General features: G+C 36.1%; 1 protein-coding gene across 1 annotated transcript in view; it reads right to left on the reverse strand.

Annotated features, from left to right (window-relative positions):
* Window positions 1-6,356: 6,356 nt before the first annotated feature.
* The window catches only part of EML5 (EMAP like 5), a 93,757-nt gene continuing 78,721 nt past the window's right edge, over window positions 6,357-21,392 (reverse strand). The window contains exons 31-42 of the mRNA XM_090141490.1: window positions 20,266-20,286; window positions 17,280-17,453; window positions 15,662-15,870; window positions 14,351-14,508; window positions 13,043-13,157; window positions 12,374-12,562; window positions 12,012-12,184; window positions 10,654-10,816; window positions 9,658-9,761; window positions 8,019-8,172; window positions 7,151-7,251; window positions 6,357-6,818 (exon numbers count right to left, since the gene is read on the reverse strand). Of these exons, the coding sequence (XP_089997616.1) occupies window positions 6,782-6,818; window positions 7,151-7,251; window positions 8,019-8,172; window positions 9,658-9,761; window positions 10,654-10,816; window positions 12,012-12,184; window positions 12,374-12,562; window positions 13,043-13,157; window positions 14,351-14,508; window positions 15,662-15,870; window positions 17,280-17,453; window positions 20,266-20,286 (1,598 nt within the window). The 3' untranslated portion in view covers window positions 6,357-6,781. The remainder of the gene's footprint in view (window positions 6,819-7,150; window positions 7,252-8,018; window positions 8,173-9,657; window positions 9,762-10,653; window positions 10,817-12,011; window positions 12,185-12,373; window positions 12,563-13,042; window positions 13,158-14,350; window positions 14,509-15,661; window positions 15,871-17,279; window positions 17,454-20,265; window positions 20,287-21,392) is intronic.

Consider the following 21,392-nt stretch of genomic DNA (forward strand, 5'->3'; position numbering starts at 1 on the left):
CCTGAAAATAATTGTAGCCCTACTAAATCTCCTTTTCAGAACCAACTAGTGCAATACTCACTTCAATAATTGACATCTTTATCATCATCATTCATCTCCTGCTCAGACCAACTGAGAACAGCTGACAATGGCACTATATGAAAGCTCTCTGAAAGCTGCAGTTACAAGAAACACCTGGGATAACAACATCTGTCCCCTGGGGAAGAAGAATTCACGTTACAAAAGACTGGTACAGCATGAATAGTGCTACTCCCATAGTTTAACTTGTCAGTTATGTTGGGACTGCTTCAAAGTTCAAATAGTGACACAATTCTAAGAATGCAGGAAAGTCAGAGGAGAAGACCTCAAGTCCCAGACAAATTGTGAGAGCTGCCGTCAGTGCCATTCAGCTCCTGGCAATGCTTGAGCAGAAAGAGTAGCAAACGATGATGGGAGTCAAACACATCTTTGAAACATGGGATCAAAACCAGCCAAAATTACATATATTTTTTCCTTTCTTTTCAAATAAGCTCCTACATGAAATCTGTGCCCAAACCAAAGGAGAAGTGCAGGTAAGTAAAAGACAAAATTGCTTTGCAAGACTTGAGGTTATTCCACAGCAAGCAACTGAAACAAAAAATTCTGGATTTTGGCTTTTGAAAGAGAAATCCAGACACACACTGCCTCTCATGAGCCAAACTCAGCTGTCCTCTAGCAGGTTCAGAATAGTTCAGACACTTGTGCAGAGATTTGATGTTTCTTACCAAGAGTTGCTACACATAAAGGTCAGGCTTTGTCTCCTCAGTAGAACCAGTACTGAGTTTGGATTTTTAAGGTAAAGCTTACCTTGAGATTGTATTTCCCTATTTTATAATCACCAATTTGTTCCTACTGATACAATTTACAGGCCTACATTACATTCCTCTCTGATTTATCAGACCTGCATTTGGAGCCCGAAGACAGAACCACTGCAGGACCATTCAGCCCACGTGTGCCTCAGATTGCTCCATGCGCACCCAGGGCCCCTGACAGAGGCTGGCTGTGAAGTTTTCCAACATATAATGTTTCTTTGGTTTAAAAATTTTTGCTTAAAGAAAGAATTTAATCCCATTTGCACAGGAAACTAAAATGTGGATAAAAAGCAGAAGAGGCCTAGTAAGACAAATCTATTCTTGGTTTACATGGGAAAGATAAGTAGCATTTTAAAATACAATATTAAACCTTTTTACCTGAGCTCTCAAAATCACAAAGCATTTTTCCATCAACACTGTTTTGCTACCATCGTGCATATGCTGCAACAGTGCTAACTGGCATTAGCTGCAGGCATCCCTGTGCTAAATGGTTGTCCCACAGGCACAAGAGTTGAAAGAGCAACAAGTAAGCATCCGCATCTCCCCAAAACCAGCACACAAAGTTGCCAGCAGCCTTTCCCTGAGCACTATTTACTTAACACTACTGTTCTCCAGTCCTCCAACCCTACAAGCCATCCCTGAAGACCTGCCATCTGAAATCAGACATTTGTTCTTTGTGTAGAGCCGCTCCCTCCCCCCACCTCTAGTGCCAGTCCTTTGGCCTTTCCTTTGCCTATTTCCTTTGTTTCCCCATGTTTCCTTTGCTTCCCACTTTCTCCTTTTCTCTGGGTTTATATTACTGGCTTTCAATTTTCCTCCATTTTCCATAGTTTAAAAAGTATATGAAATTATGATAGTTGCCTATTGCCACCATGCTCAGACAGACCTCAATTATTTTATTTTTTTCTCCACACTGTGAGAGAAAAAGAATACCTTCTGTGCCTTTTCTTTTTTCCCACTCCTTTTTCTTAAAGTGAGTTAGTTGGATTAGTGGCTTAACTGAGTTTACAAAAACCATACCAGAGTTATGACTGTTATTCTGCAACTAAACTGAGAAGGGGATGGTAACCTGTTCTAGCATCAAACAGACTGGGAAAAAACAAACCCACACACTAATTACTACTAACTAATGAATGATTTTGGCAAGGTAATCTATTGTGGCTCTTATGTGTGTTATACACCTAAAACTTTTTTTCCCTCCTGAAATGAGATCTGCAGAATTTAAGTCTGAAGCCAAAGTTAGCTGAAGGTCAGAAGCAAGAGAGAACCAAAGAAATGGTTTTGGTCTGACCGTGCCACAGTGATCGGTATAAAGAATGCATAGTAGGCTTTGGCAAGCTCACTTATCTATCTATATACATGAGCAAAGATTGAATGGTGCCATAAACTTTAGGAAAACAGAGCAGACTGCAAGAAGCATAAGAAAACTGACAGAACAAGGGTGTGCAAATGCAATGCAGCAAGTGATGCTAAAATCACAGATGTGACAATTCATTCTGACTTCCCTTTCTGTAGAGTCTACAGGATGATACATTTTGTCCAAAATACTGGCAAAACATTTCTCTATGCTAACATTCGTTTATACTAACAGAATAAAAGGAATCTTTAAAGATTAAGGCTTGTCCCATCTGTGACACTGATAATGAAATAGGGAAATACAATTCTTACACAGGCAAGATGATGTATTCGAGGCCAAGATCCTTAGGCTGCCCGACTATTACACCATACAGTGCAAAGTGCAATATATTAAGACTCCTAAGTATTGATCCAGAGTGAAATCCATCTGCTAAAGGAGACTTGAGCTCTGTTGGGTGCAATCTAGAAAGCAGGTGAGGTGTGGCACAGACAGGTGCTCAGGGCTTGTTGAAAGAAGGATTTGTTTGCCTTGGCATACTTGGAAGCCAGAGAAGAGACGAGGCAGCAGCTGAGAGAAATGGATTGCAGGTTTAAACTAAGCCACTCTGAATGCTCTCAAAGTTCTGCTCTAGGTACTGAAGTCCTATATTTTGACCTATTTTCCAGATTCAGGAGGTAAGTCATGTCTGCTTTCTTCCTAATGGTGCAATTCCAAGTCAGTATTAACATGACTTGTGTAAAGTTCAAAACCTGATATTGAGCCAAACTGAAGTTGCTCTGAAGCTTTCCTTCAACTATCAAAAACAAGTCATAAAGTAGCCTTAGTTGTCTGATGTGCTTTCTTTTGTCTCTAACTTCATACAATCTATTGCCTTCTCTATCAAAATCTGAAATTATATACAACTACTTTCTTAAGAATGAGAAATATAAGATTTCAGAACTAAATGATTCAACATATTTGGCTTATTAGTTCTCTCTAGTGTGTTCCTCAGTTCTTAATGATAATAACTTTCAGTTCTAAATGTATTTAATTTTTGTTTGTTCTTAGGAGCTTGATTTGCCTTCTTCCATTATCTTTTTTTCCCCCCTAAGCATACTTAAATAGCTTTCAAGACTGTATTTTTTTTTTTTTTTTTTTTTTAAGGTGAGATTACATTTTGTTTTCCTTGAAACAGTTCTCTATTTCTTTTTCTTCTTTCAAGAGACCTCAAAACATGCCTGAAATTTTGGTTAGCCATAAACGTGGTCATGCAGCTGGACCAGATTGTTTTTGTAGGTCCCCTTCTAACTGGCTGTTCTGTATTGCTGACTTTAAAGATCCCAAAGATACATGTTTGCTAGCCACAAAGAGACTTATAAAGACAACTAAACTAGAAAATAAATCCAAGCAAACTAAAAAATAAAAATAAAAGTACACAAAGAAGTTTTGCTTCCACTTCCTCAGTACTGCATAATCACAGAACAGGCTTTCCCCACTTCTTGATCAAGTCCTTTATCCCACTTTTCTTCTCTCCAATGTTTAAAAGCACAAGGCTGTGACCAATCCCTCTGCATTCCAACATCCTTCTCGAAGTGCCGTATCATGTCACGTCAGCCTCTGCCTCTCTCTTCTGTCCCAATGTCCACTGACACAGGCAGCCTGCTGCCTTCTGCACAGGCTTCAAGCACCAATCTGGGTGGCAACAGTTAGCAAGTTACTACAGTAGCACTTAATGTAAACAGCAAATGAGGCACAATAAGAAGCACCATCACGAAGACCACAAAGCTGCCATCTTGAAGCGTGCCTGCAGCCAGCTGATTGCACAGAACATCAGAACATTCTCCAAGTGGTCCTCAGGAACAAATCTGCAACTGAGGCTGTACACTCTCCTCACCATTCTTGACCATTCCCTGCTGGCTGACCATATTTTACCTTAGAAATCCCTGAGCAGTTTGTCAGGGAAAAACCAGCTGCCAAGTTAGCTGCAACAGGCAGAACAAGGGTGGTAGTTCTGTTTCCTAACATTCTTCAGCTCCCAGCCCCTGCCCCAGCTCCCAGCCCTTTTACAGTTGCAATGAGGTTCGGAAGAGAATGAAGAAACAGGGAGAGCTGGAGCTCGGGCTGTTGCATTGTTGTTCTCAGTCTCGCCCAGCTGCAATCTACCCATCACTTTTTGCTGGTACTCCACCACCCATGTGGCATTTGAGATTTATCAGGACAAGAGCACCAATGACAAATTATCAGTGGAGAGGCACAGTTAAATTAACAGATGTGGAGAAGAGGACACGATCAGAGATGATACTACAGGGATAAGGAACAAAACTTGATGGTCCACGTATTTCTAACATCAGATGAAGGTCTACAGAAGATTGAGAAAAATACAGAAATATTGAGCCTAGGGTTTTGAGGGGAAAACTTGGAAGAGGCTGGAAATGGACTTTGTTCTGGCAGTCTGTGTGTTGGACAGACTATGAAGGAGCTCTTAGTAGCCAACCAACTTAAACTGATAAAAGGCAATCTTAAAATAGAGGCAGGAAAAAATCTTACTTCAAGTCAAGTGGTCCTTCACGGATGTGTTTAGAAAGGGAAAGAATTACAGCTATAGTATAGCATATTACAATTGATTTTTCAGGCCAAGATTTAAATATCAGATATCAATTTTCACACAAAATAGGCAGAGACAACAAAGTTATGGTACAAATCAGGTCTTGTCTCATTTCTCAGATGCAATCCCCCTAAAGTCAAAGATGTTACTGATAAGATTTCCCATTACACTCATGGACCATATTCACAGAGTACTTGATCCTGCAGAATAGCAACTGCATGACTGGTAAGACTTTGCTAAGAAGCATCAAGCCAAAAAACCTGCCAATAGTCTACTTATCAGCTTCTTTAAAATAAATATTTGTTACATCTTGATATATAAAATATATCTGAGTCTGTGGGACAAGTGGCTTTGTAGAGTATATAACAAACATTTTTGGATCTCCGAGAGCACAAAAGTCTGGCTCATTAACGTTTTTCCCCTCCTCTTCTACATGCAAACCTTCCCATTCCCACTAGAACTACCATGCACACAAGGTGCTTCCAAGAAGAGATGAGGTTTAGGTCACATATCTGGTATAAGGGAATGCAAGAGGGGAATAATATCAAATCTGCTGACTGACCTAAACAAATGGCATCATTAAAGCAACACTGACTTACATAGACAAAAAGAACTTCACGTTGCTATCAGAATGTAACTGTGAGTAGTACTGATAATCAGTTACTTCTATTTCCTTCCACGTTGCATGAAAAAATAACCACACTGATTAAAAAAACAGGTTCAGTCTGTAGCGCATCGTTATGACATGATTTAGACAAATAGCTGATGAAATCTTCCTCACTTGTACCTCATTCATAGTTTTCAGGTTTTCACCATCACTCAGGTGTTTGTTTTTTTTTCACCTCAGCTACTTTGCAGGATAGAATAAATGCACTTCTGCGAGAGGTGACAGCAGGTCCATTTAAAGAAGCACATGATCGGATGTATTTTACAATCAGGAGAGAAATCTGAGTCGACATTTATTCCAGCTAGTCCCAACTCTGTTAAAAAGTTAAAATGCACAAAATATAGAATTTGGAAATTTCATATTTTCTCTGAATTTCCTATGATGCTGAGAAAATAATTCATATTGCTACGAAATTCTATTTATGCAACTGGTGATATCCCAAGCCTTATCAATTATGAAGGTTACAAAATTCTCACTGTAGTCCACACTTCCAGCATAGAGGCTAGCAGCCCAGTCAAGCAGCACAGCAATCACCTCTCTTCCACTGAGAATAACTTTTATTCACAAGGCAAAAATTGGAGTTAGACTTTCAGGTTGTGGGCAAGGCACTCACAATGTGAGCAAATCTGATTTTGCTCACAGAACTAATTTAATGTTTAAGTGCAACAAAAACACTAAATTAGCCATGAAGATCATGCATATCCAGCAGCTTTCACCAGACATGATTGTGACCCAGGCCTCTAAATACAGAAATATTTAAGCCCTAAGGAATTGGCTGTCTTATTTTCTGCTTCATCAAATGATGCTTCCTTTTGATCAGTCATAGAAATATAATTTGCCATTATAATAATTAAACATTTATTAAAATACTATATATTTAATATATGGTTTCTTTCAGTAATAAAATATGGAACACTCTTTTTTCAATGATAATCAGACCCCAAAACTTAAAGCAGAAACATTCATGCTCTGAATAGATCAATGTACAGTACTAGATCAGAAATAACATCTCTTGATTAAAAACCCAGGATCTTACTGTGATACTGTACACTGACTAACAATTCCCTTTTGTCTTTTATCCATGTTTTTCATTTTCAACATCTGGCAGTGAGTGAAATACAAACCCGGATTACAGAAGTAAATCTAATGGCCTCAGCATATTTCTTACAGCCTATCTTCTGACAGACTCTAGATACTTGTCTTTCAGAGACAGATTACTCTGTGTCTTGGATCAGCACCATTTCTTAAGCATGCAGGGCACAGTAGAATATTACATTGCAATCCTGGGTATTTCATGCCTGGTACTTCATGCAGCGTCCTCTTTGCAAGTCTCCATGTCTCCCTCAATGAGGCATATGTACACATTTCCAAATAAATAAGCTGCATTTTCAAAAAGAAATTAAATATAAGATATAAAAAAGGGCTAACACAGTCAAAATTTTAAAAAATGTTTAAATGTATAATGCTCTGAATACAGAAATGCATGCATTTTAATTTACTAAATCTTAGGTGTTCATATTGACATCTGGGCTATTTATTTTGTTGCAAGTATTTTCTTCTTTATATAATTCTTTATATTCTTTATATATATATAACAGAAAAACAAGCATAGATATTCAGTGATTCAAATTCTGAACCTGAGCTTTATACTGTTATGGATTATCCCTGTCCACTCCCACATGCTTTCAGATAAGAACAGAACAGATACATACCTGCAGTCGTCCCCTCCAGCACTAACCACATATCTGTCTCCACTTGTAAATCGAATGTTGGTTAAGTGGGCAGAGTGACCTAAAAATCGTTTGTGTTTTGCCTGAAAAAACAATGAAATGAAAGAGTCTGAATACTCTGTGTCCCTGTAAATCAAACCAAGTAGGCATGTGTTTATCTATCTTTTCATTGCATCATACAGTCATAATTCAGAATGCTACGTAGGCTTTCAGATGTGAAAGATCTCCTGAAGAACCACCACTGAGCTGCAAAGATAAAATTATCTCCAAATGAGACAGCACCTGCAAATTTGCAGCAATGCTTAAACTAATGTAAAAATACAAAATATATTTTGTCACATGATAATTGTCTAGAAACTTTTTATATTTATTTATTTTATATTTATTTTTATATTTATCTTTTATAATTTCTAATATTGCAAAGAAATGACTTTCATTACAAGTTATCAATGCAGTGCAGTCTCAAATCCCAAAAATGAACTATGCTAGTATTAGTGACAAATCTGTACACACTTCTTCCATGGAAATACACCAATGGGACTAAAACTACCAAATCTTTTCCTCATCTGTCAAATATACAGATTGGAGATGCAGATTAATAAAATTAAGAAGGTGCTACATTAAGGCAGCCTGGCAAACAGTATTAACACCTTTCAAAACTTATAGCAAGAGTCACAGTACAAAATGGAAAATTAGGAAAATTTGGAGATTTAGCATGCTTATGAGACTAAAACTAAGGTTACAAAGACGCATTACAAAGCTACAAATTCAGAGAAGAAAATATTTTTATAATATCAACAGTATTTTATTTATTTATTTATTAAGAGCCATGCAAAAATCAGGTTCTTACGAATTTTTCAGGACACGGAAAGTCAAACAGTTTGACCATGCCAAAATCATCGCCTGTTACAAGGTTGATTCCCGAGTGAGAGACACAGGCACAGTTTACATCAGCTTTTTCAGCATGTCTGGACCAGATTCCAATTACTTCATCACCTAGAACACTGAAACAGAAGAGAGAGACATTCTTCTGGAAACTGCAGGAAAAGCAATACAGGAAGGGAATAGTAAGTGGCTCTTATTAATGTAACATGTTTCAGAAAAATATTGTTCCTACATTTTATTCCTATATATACAAGTCTCATATAAAGTTTATTCCATAATTAATGTTTACATCATCCTATAACTGCTACTGAAATTTATTTAGTGCTGTAATTCCCCACATACTGTGTCCCACTACAACGCTAACAAATAGAAAGTGAAATTAACAGTACTAACACTGTGCAGTGAGGTATTTGCAAAAAAAATTAAGAAAGGACAATTAAAAACAGAATGCTCAAAAACACTGCACGGACAAATAAGATTTAGCTATCAGAAAACAGTTTTAAAATATACATTGTCACAATGTTTGTCTGTAACATTTTCATATCATATCATTAGATGAGAAGGCTCCTTGAGTCCAGTAAAGGTTATTCATTAATCGGGAAGGGGGGAGGGCACTTAGGGCAATGAAGAAGAAATATTTATCTTATGATTCCAAAAAGCACATTAATAGAAAACTTCATTTGCAAAACTTTTTCAAAAGTTGCTTTCTATTCAACTGTGCATACTTCTAAGAATGCAAAGAAATGAGTACTTAATGGCTTACCCACAAAGAAATCAAAAGTTAGCTCAGTATTCAGAGTCCTCTGAAAAACTCATAGTTTTAGTCTGGTCTTGCAACAAAATATTACAGAATTACTACTACTACAGATTTACTACTACTACTACAACAGATTAGCATCATCTACATGTGTATTTATTCTCAACTGTTGACTGAGATAGCATAACAAAAGCAGGCAAGCAGCTCAAAATAAGGCAGAAGAAATCAGATTTGCATAACATGTAAAATAAATGATTAAATATATAATAAAATGTTATATGATGTGATAATTCATTTAATTAAAAATTGATTTAGAAATTACAAGTAATAACTTTAGGGATTTAAAAATACTTTTTGTACAACTTTTAATATGGAAATGTTATTAGGAATTTTAGTATACAGTTGCAATTAGTGTGATACTGTGAATAAAACTCAAATCATCTGTCTTGTACTGTCTTTTATTGGTTTGCAAGCTTATCCCCAATCATTCCTTTGAAACAAAAAATGTAGTAGGCCAGTTAACTTGCATAGTAGAACAAAAAACTACTGAGGCCACCATAGATATGATCAAAGGAAGTTAGAGATGATACGCAACAAACAGAAAGGCAAACTTTGGATAGATCCGTTTTTATCTGTTGCCTTGACCAGTCAAGCAGCTCTTTTTCTACTAACAGAACATGCTACTTACTTTGTTTTGCCACCCAGGGCTTATCTGATAAGTTGCCAAAGCACGTAGGTGCTTTAAAGGAAAGTATTTGAATGAAGGGATGAAATACACTTTTAAATAGCAGTGCTTTTCCTGGAAGTTACAAGCATTTTAACAAGTGTATATCTGTGAATCATTTACCTTGTCCAAGTAGCCCAAGTTATTTTGTCAATCACAGCCTGGTCCACAAGCTGTTTTCCTGAAGGCACTTCATAGACTTGCCTTTTGTAAGACCCAGTAGATACCTTGCAGATGAGCAGAGAAGAGTTGATAGGAATTTAAAATACATGGGCTTGTTTGAAATGATGAAATTATAATTCAAAGGGGTTTTGAAAAGCATTTTCTTGATAGTACCTCTAAAATTAACTTATCTATTAATAAATCATCTTGCTCAATGAGTTGAAAATACTAAAAAAAAATCTATGCAAGTATATGGCAATGGTGAGAAAGTGTAAGAAATCTTCAATTTTAAAATGTCTAATCAAGAAAATACAGTTGAAACACTTCACATTCTGCACATAATGTTCACTCAATATATATTGTGCATGCTGTTATGTATGTGTGCATATCAATAAATACCATAAAATTAACTTCTATCTTTAAAACTGATAAGCAGGTATTTCACTCAGTGTGGAGAGGCAAAACCACGCTCATGTAATTTCTCTTCTCAGATATGAGCAAAATACAGAAAACAAAGTATGATTAATTTATTTTGATTTTAAAAAATGCGTTCCGCCCTGTGGCTGGGAGTTCTAACACCATGGTTTTGTTGTTGCTCTGGGAAGGCCAGAACTGAACATAAGCATAATGATGGTCAGGGACGTGAAAATTCAAAGTTCCCTGAGGCTTAGTAAATGATAGACTGTACGCCTTCCTCATTTAAGAGGAAGCATCGAGGGAATAAAAACACATTACAGTGATTTTGAAACATGTTTTTCCTTTCTGTGCTTATTTCTTGCATTTAATATCCAGGATAACTATTTTTGTAATCTCGTACCACTACAATACAGTAAGTTTCATGACAGTAATCTCCTACTCCAACATTTCATTGTAAAATGTAGTAGTTTTCAAAGGACAACACCTGCACAGCATAAGTACATTTGCTATTCAGTAGCTTGAACAATTAATAAGTGATACCTGGAGATAACAGCTATCTGCAGAGAAGTCCATCTGGATCACAAAACTTGGGATATCCTTGCAATAGCTGACTCGATTTAGCGTGGGGCCCAACGTCAAGTCATAAAAATCCACTGCATTCTCACTGGAACCAACTGCTAAATAACGAGAATCTGGGCTAAACCTGAGAAAGAGATTATGAATACATAAACTTATGATAGTTTTTAAGACAGGTTTGATTTTACAGCAGATTCTAATACTTGAAAAACATGGGGAAAATTGCATTTCAGGCATCTGCTACTCAGAATAGAAGGAGGAGAGGGTTTTTTTGTCTGCTAAGTGAAACAACTTGTGAAACTAAATTTTGGGGGAACGCATATACATTGGAATGTGGCAATAATTTTGGTAGAACTGTCATATATAAGTGAGCAAGGAACATCTCTGGAATAATTCAGTTCATTGTCTCATCATCGTCATCATCCCAATGTACTAACAACTGTGACACACCCTCAATGCCTTTGACTCTCTAAGGTTATACTTACAAGGCTAAAAGATAAAAAAGTGAAATGATTTAAATAAAAAAACCTCAGATCTTCTAGATGAAACTTACTAAATAAAAACACGTGAACTCTAATCTTTCATCTGTACAAATTCCTCACAGTAACATTACTGTAATAAGGGAATTTCCTTATTTCTGTTGTCTTCAAGACTTAGCCTTCTGATTCCAGCAAACCCTACCTCTCACTGGGGGTTCTCCTCCCTCCCACAGCAGGGTGCCTGCTAGTCTCCAGAAGTTCCTTTGAGCCAAACATGATTAGTTTATCTTACAGAAGGAAAAGTCTTGTACTCCTTTAGGGGGCTTTTAACTGACCCAGGAAACAGAAACAAAGATTTGTTCTGAATAAATTCATTTTCACAAATCATAACTAAGAACAAACTGACACAGGGGCTTCTCACAATTCAGTCATGTAAACCTCTGATTTCATTTTACCTCCCACACGTTGTCTTACCCTGCTCTTTCTTACACCTTCTGATCTGCCCTCTGATTATAATAGTGTCTTCCTATTTTTTGTTTACTTCCTCCATCCTCTTTCATTTTAACTAATCTCTAATTCTTGGCAGTATCACCTGAAACTCTCACTACTATAGAGGGCCTGGTTTTGACTGCTTATTATTTAGTTCTTAAGTTCATCCTTCCTTTTTACTCCAGGTACAAGAATAATCACATCAACTCCATAATGCATGCACTGATTCCAGTGTTCTGAAATGTCACTGCAATCCTCCTCAGAAAGTACGCAATTAAATTATATTCTTTAAAAAATCAAAAGAATAGAAATGTCAAGGATATTGTAGCATACAAATTCATTGCATTTTCTGACCTGATATCTTGGATAGCTGATCTCCTATCTCTTTTTTTCCCCCAAATTTTCAGAGAGGTCACAAGCAAGATAATAAATTCTCCATTTTTCATGCCAATAGCTACCATATCACCTTCTGGGCTGTAACAAACAGTACGAGCTGCGTGTCCTAAGCTGACTTTGTTCAGCATCTTCTGTGAAGGAATAAAAATGCAGAAGAGTAAATGTTTCTTTTTGTTCTTATTTCAAAAGTACTTTATGTTTGTAATATCACATGAATTATTCTCAGAATAGATTTAAAAGCAAGCTTTGAGTCTGCACAATCATCACAAGCCTAGGATTCTTTTTAATTTTTCTCAAAACAACTGTTTTTCAACACCTACCTTTTCAGCAATATCCCAGAGCCGTACTGTGCCATCTTCTGCAGCAGAAAGGAAAAAGTCTCTGGAAGGATGTGTTGCTAGGCCCCAGATTGGTCCATCCATATGACCATTAATTAAAATGTTACATGCAGCATTTTTTTCTCCAACTTCAATTATTTCAGCATTTCTTGTGCCAACAAGAATTTTTCCCTTGAACAGTAAAAGAATTATCTCTGATATAATACATTAACTACTTGTGATTACCATTAGTAAAGATATAAATCAAAGCTATACTTACATTAAGAAAATCTGCTCAAATCAACTAGTCAAAGCTAATTTACTTTTTAAACTCAGCTATGATCTATTGAAGTAGAAAGGAGTACATAAGTGGTATTAGATGACTTATTGCTTGCCAGTCAGATATTTAAAAAGTGAAAAAAATATAAAATAGAAATTCTCTGTTAGTCTACAATCAAAACATATAATGAACATTAACCTAATTCGGACTAAGATCTCCTAAAGTAGATTTCTTTTTCCTCTTTTCAAGTCAGTTCTAGACATCTTGCAGCAAAACTTTTAATTTCAAATACGAATTATTGGAGAGAGAGGAAAGGATGTGCCATATTTTTAATGCTATAGATCAAACCACAAGTTATAAGCTTTATTTTAAACACATGATGATTCCTTTACCTTGCCCCTACAAACAGAGCGAACGCAGTCAGTTATTTGTCCTGTCTCCAGTCTGAAGGCACGACACCGTTTCAGTTCTTGATCCCATAGTTTAACAGCTCCTCCTTCCTTTGATCTATTATGAAAGTATGAACAACTGTGAGTATAATGGCTGGCACAAAAAGGACAATTAATATATGAAAGAAATATATATAATTTAATGTAATTTACTGTAACTGATGCATTTTAGTCTGTTTTAAATCATTAAACATCCATTAGTTTTTACTGAACAAGTGCAGCTCTATACTGAGCCTGCTAGTTAAGCAAGAAATACTGATTCCAAGTCCTCACTGCACTACTTTACAGAAAAAGCTGAAAGATGGTCACTAAGCCTGCTTTAAATTAGTAGCTCTTAGAGAATTTGTCTAGCCAAAGGAGCAATTAAGTACGTGAACAAATTGCCATCTTATTATTAGGACTGACTGCGTTTATCAAAATACGTTTCCTGTTTCCCTCAACTACACATCTTTTACTACATTTGCCGTGAAATAAATTGCAAAAGATATAGGAGAAAAAAAATCACACAATGTTAACTACATGAGATAAAAAACTCAAGTGTTAATCATCAAAGCACAAAGCATTCTTGTCATGTTGAGGAGAGCTGGTATTCCAGTGAAGAACATGACAGAACCAAAACAGTTTTCAGAAAGGAGTTAATGTTTTAGTGAAAGCATTATAAAATCTGGCATTTCCAGTAGAGCCAGGACATATGTTTAACTTGTTTTCAAAGAGAAAATCTCTCCTAACAAAAAATGTAATGTTTCATAATGCTGAACAACTTGGATTATGGAAGAAAATCTGACAAAGAACTCCAAAAATTTTCATTACAGTTACTGCTGTTATACTATTATCATTAGAAGAAATGCAATAGAATATAAATTGCTAGTACTTGCAATACAATATATTTTTTTTCCTGATATAACTGTTTTGACAAATTATTTGTTATTACACTCAAAGAGATTGGATAAAAAGAGGCCCATGAACTGCAATTAAGAAGGCCAAGGTGGAACTAAAGACACAATTTTCCTAAATGTAGAATTTGTTTTGTGTGATTTCAATGCTTCAGTACTTCAATACATACTTGAAGCTCACGAAGTAGGGGCTTTGGAAATAGTAGTAACTACTTAAGGATCTTAACGTGACTGCTCTCCAAGCTTTAATGTCTCAATTAGCTGCTCAATGTTAGAAGGGATTAATCCAAATCTTTTTTAAAAAATACATGTGTGTGCAGGAGAGAAAAAAAAAAGGAAAAAAAAAAAGATGACTCACGGCCTTTCTTTGCCTCCTGTAACAATCAGACCATCTCTCAACGTGGTGTACATTGTGAAAACTGGTCCATTGTGAGCTTTGGCCACAATTCGTATCAACACATGATCTTTCCAAACACAAACATCTCCACTGATAGTACCTGTAAATGTCAAGTTATTCTGAAAAGAGAAAAAATATACTCAACAACTGATTCTGAGTAAGGCAGGAAGAAAAATATTCAGAAACACAGATCACAACCATTTGCTTTCATGCTAGATTGCTCTTTTTAATTTTTCCACTTGTGTAGAGCAACCAATTGGAAGAGATGCAAGATACAGGTCAGAATGAGCTGTTGTATGCTTTGTTGAAATCTGATATGTGTGGTTTCCTTGTTGCCATCAGGCTCCACACTGCAGAAGGAAATAAAGTGACGTAAAATTCATCCATAATGTAAATGTACATTTTCAGTTTATCAGGCACGCACAAATATTCTTAAAGAAGCAAAAAACCAGGAGCAGTTTTGATACTTCCCACAAGTGCACCATTTTGCTATGTGCATTATGACTTCAGTAACCAGCAGTAAGCAGTCTGTTTTAGAATAAAGTTGTGTGTTTCCCTTTATTTCTGCTCCTTGTTTTTGAAAGGTAATTCAAATAATTATGTCTGATGTTTAAGGCCAATTTCTTCTTATATACTATAAACTAACAGGAACTGATCATTGAGCAAAACTGTTTTATTAAGTGAGGAATCCTCAAATTCAGTGTCTTGTATAGTATTTTAGTATTAGTATAGATTCAGTAAGAACACTTTGAACTGAGTGGTGTTGATTTTCTACATTCTTATTAAAAGAGTCAGGGCAGTGGCCTCTAATAAATGAGTAAATTGAAGAGGATGGAAATGAACTTGGGAGCAAATCCTCCAATCATCCTCACAGCATAACTGTTTTCAACCTTTGTTTCAGAGCACTGGAACCAACTCCTTCTGAGACAACATCAAGGAAGTTTTCAGAACTGCTCCCTGCAGGCAAAATGGAGATCACTCCAGGTTTGGCTTTATTCAGTATACACATCTTTTTATAAAATCCTCATGAGCTTTGCATCCTCAAAGAAGCTCCAGAACATTCAGCATACAGACCAAGTTACACACAAAGTGTATTAGTTGGTATTAGTTCTAAATAAAAAAACATAAATGCTAAACTGAATTTATTAAAACAACTGATACAATCATTAGCAGGATACTACAGTCTCATTTGAATTGGGAAAAAAAAAAACAAACACCAGAGAAGAGTCAATTTTTTTATGCATACGTTTTAAAACAGTTTAAGATACGTACAGCTCCAAAAGCTACAGACAGCATCGTCTGCATTCGGGCATCTTCTATGGAACTCAGTAGCCCTTTTTTACTGAGAAGTGCTCTTCCAGCCAGTGTCCAGAACCTCACGTGTTTCACTCCCACAGAAACAAACTGGGTATCTGAATCCGGTCTGAATTCTGCTACAAATATACGCTGGTTATGACCAGCTCGGCTGGCAATTTTGGCACCTGGCAGAAAGAAAATGGACTTTAAAAATTCACTCAGAAAAATATACATTTATGGCAATATTGATTTATTTATTTGTTCATTTTGGAGAACGATGATTCATCCAAGACCACACAGGTCATGAAGAAAATCAAAATCTACTCCTAAGCTAAAATTAGGCTAGAAATGATTTAGTAAGACCTAGCACTGAGGTGTAACACCTAATGAACGTGCTCTCTACTTACAGATTTCAATTTCCTCAGGAATGTAAGAGAATTAGGAGCACAGATCCAAGTAAATATCCATCTTCTCTTAAATTACAAGAAATCCTCTAAAACTGACAAACTGTGTACAAACTACTAGAGACTAATGAAAGACCTCCCTGAAAATTTTGTCTAAAGATGTTTTATTTCTTTCTGGAGAAAATGCAGAAACTGACTTCATTAAATTATTGCAATATAATGCTCTTCCATTCTTTTCAGGGTTATTAAAATTTCAACTCATGCATATGAAGATTCCTGAATAATTTTATTACCTGCAAAAGACATTTTCTTGCCTGGCTTCTTGCGGTATTTAGCTCTTTCCAGGACACATATTTCTTAGATGCCACGCTGAAGCTGAATCATCTCTTACAGATTATCATAGATATTTTTTTACTGAAAGGGCGGTGAATTGCTATGCATGCTTTCACCACAAATGTGTATAACATACATACTTAATGCTGCATCCAGATAGACAAGTTGTGGAGGATTATTTGCATGAATTTGGTAGCTGATTTATAAAACTCTGAGAGATACTAGCTGATTAACAGAAATCTCTGAAGTAAGAGGAAATAAACCAACATGTCTAGAGAATCAATTTTGAAGTCTGGGCACAGCTTTTCCAGACAGGAAGCAGATGACCAAATGGCTTTATCCTAAATCCTGACTCATATAACATTATTCAGAAATACTGTAGTATAACTTAATACACAAATAATGTAGTGGCACAGAGGAGCCATACAAGTATTATATTTCTGCAATGTTCAACTTCTAGAGCATTTTTTTTTTTTAGGTGTAAAGCAAATAATCAGACTTTAGAGAAGAACAGAAAATTTAATCTGGAAGTAACAGATATTTATAAACAGTAAAAACCAAGCAGCAAAGGAATTACTTAATTTTTATTTTTGAAGATGAATATGATTCTCTTCAATTATTCTATTTGTAAATCAGTGAACAATGTTGATCTTAACCCAGCAGCTCTGTAAGCTCTATAAGCAGTTATTAAAACAGATAAGTACTTTTAGTTTGCCTCTTCTTACAGGGCACAGAGCACAGCGTTTATCACAACAATTTTCTATCTGCTGGTATTTTTATGTTACAGCTGTCTTTGACTCAACCCAATATACTTCAAACAACATAAACACATTCTACAAAAAGAATCACTTTCCTACCTTCCTGCCACTTCCAAATGGTAATGGTATGTTCAGGATCGAGCCCTACAGAGAGCAGCAGTTTGCCAGTGGCACTGAAACTGACTGAGCAAACTCCCTTTGAATGGTAGCACCGCAGTACTGATAATGTCTGTTTGTTCATTGCATCCCACACATGAATAGAAGGAGCTGTAGCTACACAAACATATAAAAAAAAGTTAATTAGTGTACGTTTTAACAGTGTGTAATGATTTTCTTTCTTAAATATTTTTTTTTTTTAATAAGACAAAAAAAAATATTCTTATCAGACAAAAAGAAAATAAGAAAAGAAAGATTTTGGCCGCCTTTTGAAAACCAATTTCATGCGAATAGGTTCCTTAAGCCAGGACTAAAATGTCGGTCTCATTACACTACCAAAGATATAAACGTTGCTTTATGTTTTATTGGACATACAAAGCTCTGCAAAAGCTTTTAATGAAAGCTATCTTCTCCTGTTTTTATTCTAGAAATACTCAGCTCAACACGCTATCTCAAGCCTCTACAAATAGTGAGTAGACCATCAGGAACATAATTTCTATGTAGGGCTTTTAAACAACTGATAGATTCTGAGAAATCAGTTCACAGTGCAAGACCAAAATCTCCTTTTCTACAAAATGGCCATCTGTCTGAAATGCATGCTCTCTTGGGAGAACACCAACTGAGTTTGCTCACCGAAGTAGAACTAGGGTATTTAACTTAGTTTGCATTGTTTAGACTGCAAGCTCTGCAGTTAGAACCATCTTTCCCTACTACTGATGTATGTGATTATTTCTAATATGATGACAGCTAGTGTTTTTTTCCAAATGTAATGCCTTCTCTGAAGATCTTACAATCCAATTGTAGTTCGTAATCTCTGAGAAGCATCCAGGGCATTTCCAGGATGGTAAGAGTCTCTCTGAAACTCTTTCCTTCTAATCTCAAAGAAATCTGCAGACCTGGAAGGTTACCAGTTGCTACCTAAGACCAGATTCATGGAAAACCATCTATTTCAGCTCCTGACTATGTGTTTGTAATTAGCTAAATCTAGCCTCTCAAAAGCAGTCATATAATGAGAAAGAGTGCGCACAGGGACTTAGATAAAATTTTAGTCACATGAAACCAAGTTTCTGAGCAAAATTCCACATCTATTGCCAAACAGTCTTTAGAACAGTATCTTAATTTCTTCTGTTCCCTACAATTTTCTCCTGTGACACCAACATTCATTTATCATTACTATTTGAGAAGTACTACATTAATATGCCATTAAAACAGAAAGGGCAAGGTTTGTCAGTAATTGTCATGCCACAAAACAAGTTCCCTGCTGTCCTCACATAACCTTAAGCTCCTTTAAGTCTACAAGCTGTTTTGTTTTTTCTTTTTTTCCTTTCAGCACTCCCTTTGGTAATACATGATATTGCCCTTGATCTCCCAGTTAACCTCAACTGAATTTTCTTCTAGGTTGGCAGACAAAAACCTTCACCTACATTTCAAAAACAACAAATGAGTAAATTTTCAGAGCAAGACTTGAAGTGCAGAGAGCACTGACTTGAGTCTTCCTACTTGACTGTGCTCTTCTGTAAGTCTCTGACCTTACCTCATGTTCTGCTTGCAGAATAATCAAGTCGCTCAACAACTCCCCTCTAAAGAGAGATTTTCTAAGGTGCGTTCTCCTTATGGGAGAAGTTAAATAAATCTACCATGGGCTGGCAGGACAAAAAATATCTTCAATACGATGAAATAAATCAATACCAAGACATTATGAAACTTAATTTGCCAGTCTAGCCTATGACAAACATCACTGCTTCAAGAACCCCTGAATCACTGCAGAAAACCATATCTAGAAAAGTCAAAGTTATTGAGGGGAAGGGTGCCAAATATCCATCAACAAATTTCAACTGAAATAGTCTGTATCTTTATAATGAAAGCAGCCAGCAGCTTGGATTCCAGACTAATGGTTCCGTAAAGAAGAAAAAATAAGAGTATTGGTTTCAGGCAGTGACAACAGAATTTAGTAATATACACAAGCTCAAAGCAAAGTTGCAATAGGAAAACAGCAAGTGAGAAGGAAAGTCTCCAAGCATTATATGCAGCAATAGAGATATTCTTTTACATTAAAAAACCATATCATCACTGCTTATTATACAGAATTTAAAAGTGTAGGAAAAGGTACCTATATTCTTCCTCCCATCCTTAGAGCAAGCACAATTTGGCATATTTGAAAGAAGTCAACACACATTAAAAATGCCAATGTACATCTGTTCTTCTAGGAACAATCTTTAGATGCACATGAAGATTATTTTACTCTCTAGGTAGACATTAACACATATTTATGCATCTCTAAAGATATGTCATAAGACAATTATGACTGCCCAACAATGAATTCAGTCACACATGATGGTGATGATTTTTTAAGGTTACATTTGAAAAAACACACACTAATAAAAATAGCTCAGTCAAGACTGTCAAACTGTCAAAGACCCAAAATGAGACATTAAAAACTGACACAATAAAAAGCATTTTGAATAAGTGGTAAGACGTGCATGACAATCATACATAAATGTGAAAGGTGATTGCTTTATTCACTCAGTCACGTAGGCCTCCTCAATAAAATTTATGTTGAAAATGTGTAATTAAAACTATATTCAATTAAGTATCTAAAACAACTGTTAATGGTCAGCCCCAACATGCCTATAAAACCTGCAAACATCCAGAGGAATGCTACAGTAGTAGTATGTATTAGAACTCACTAATCACTGGGCAATATGAAGGGAATGTGTTACAACAAAATAGGTATTGTGTTCTAACATTTTGATTTTTAGTGTTCTAATATCTACAATTTGCTGAGATATTGTTGTTTATGTTCAGTGCTAACAGTACAGGGTTTTAATAAACTAAAATGAATTCATGTCATTTATTGTTCTATAAAATTGTAGATGGCTACTAGATAGGCTAACTACACCTGAAGATGTTAAAATTTTATTTCCCTTACCTGACATATCTGCTGAGTCTCCTGTAATGGAAAAGCAGCAGAAAAATAATTAGATCAGAAATAAGATAAGTGCTAAAGAAAATATATGCCATATTTAGTGTAATTTCTTAACACACACTTTGATGTCATCTCCTTGCATTGCAGCAGCATCAACACTGCATTTCGTGTTAAAGATGCAAAATTACTGATAAATGGTGGTCACACTGGAAATATGAATTAGTAGAGTGGACATGTTTTGATTTCTATTTTCAGTTACAACACATTTAATTTTATTTTGCTGTACAAAGGTTGCTCTGAAAGTAGTGCCTCCTAGTTTATTATGTTGGTCCATAACATAAGAGGTGGATGTTAGTGGTACAGCAGTAGAGGCTGCATCTTCCCATCCTTATTCCATTAAATTTTATTGCCATGTGACAGATAGCAGCAGAAGGGCAGTGAGGCAACGGGTGTTGTGTCTCAGCAGTGGTGGCATGAAAGACAAGCCACATTCCAGGCAGCCATGCACAGCTGTTACACCATGATGATGAGCATCTCTATCTGCTTGTCCACACAAATTGGTAGATTGTATCCAGACAGCTGAACATCAGCTTCAGTGTACTGGAAACAATGGTGGCAACGTTGGAATACTGCAAAATATACAGCATAGGGTCCCCTAAATGTTCACACAGGAATAGAAAGAACCCTGTATGCAAGTTTGTCAAGACCTTTTGAACCAATGCAAGTCTGAGGGTGACAGCTTTCTGGATAACATCAATACTGGTGACAAGACACCACTGTGAACTGGAATCAAAGCAGCAGTCCATGATGTGGCAATACAGGAATTTGCACTGAAGAGAAGGTTCAAGTGTGGATTTTTATGAGCATGACATGGAGGCTCTTGTTCACTGCTAGTGAAAACGCATAGCTAATTGTGGTGACTATGCTGAAAAATAGTGTTTTGTAGCTAAGAATTTTTGCTCTATCAAACAGTGCTTATGCTCTATGTATCCATTGTAGTTTCCATGGTAATAAATAGGAGACATTACTTTTGGAATAACCTACTTACTTCAAGTCCCTCTTTGCCAAACTCTAAATAAAAAAAACCTCCTGTATATGTTACTGATATCTTAAGAAATTAAGTGGAAAAA

Source organism: Phasianus colchicus, chromosome 5, assembly GCF_987193195.1.
Source record: "Phasianus colchicus chromosome 5, bPhaCol1.hap1.1, whole genome shotgun sequence".
NCBI classification, from domain to species: Eukaryota; Metazoa; Chordata; class Aves; order Galliformes; family Phasianidae; genus Phasianus; species Phasianus colchicus.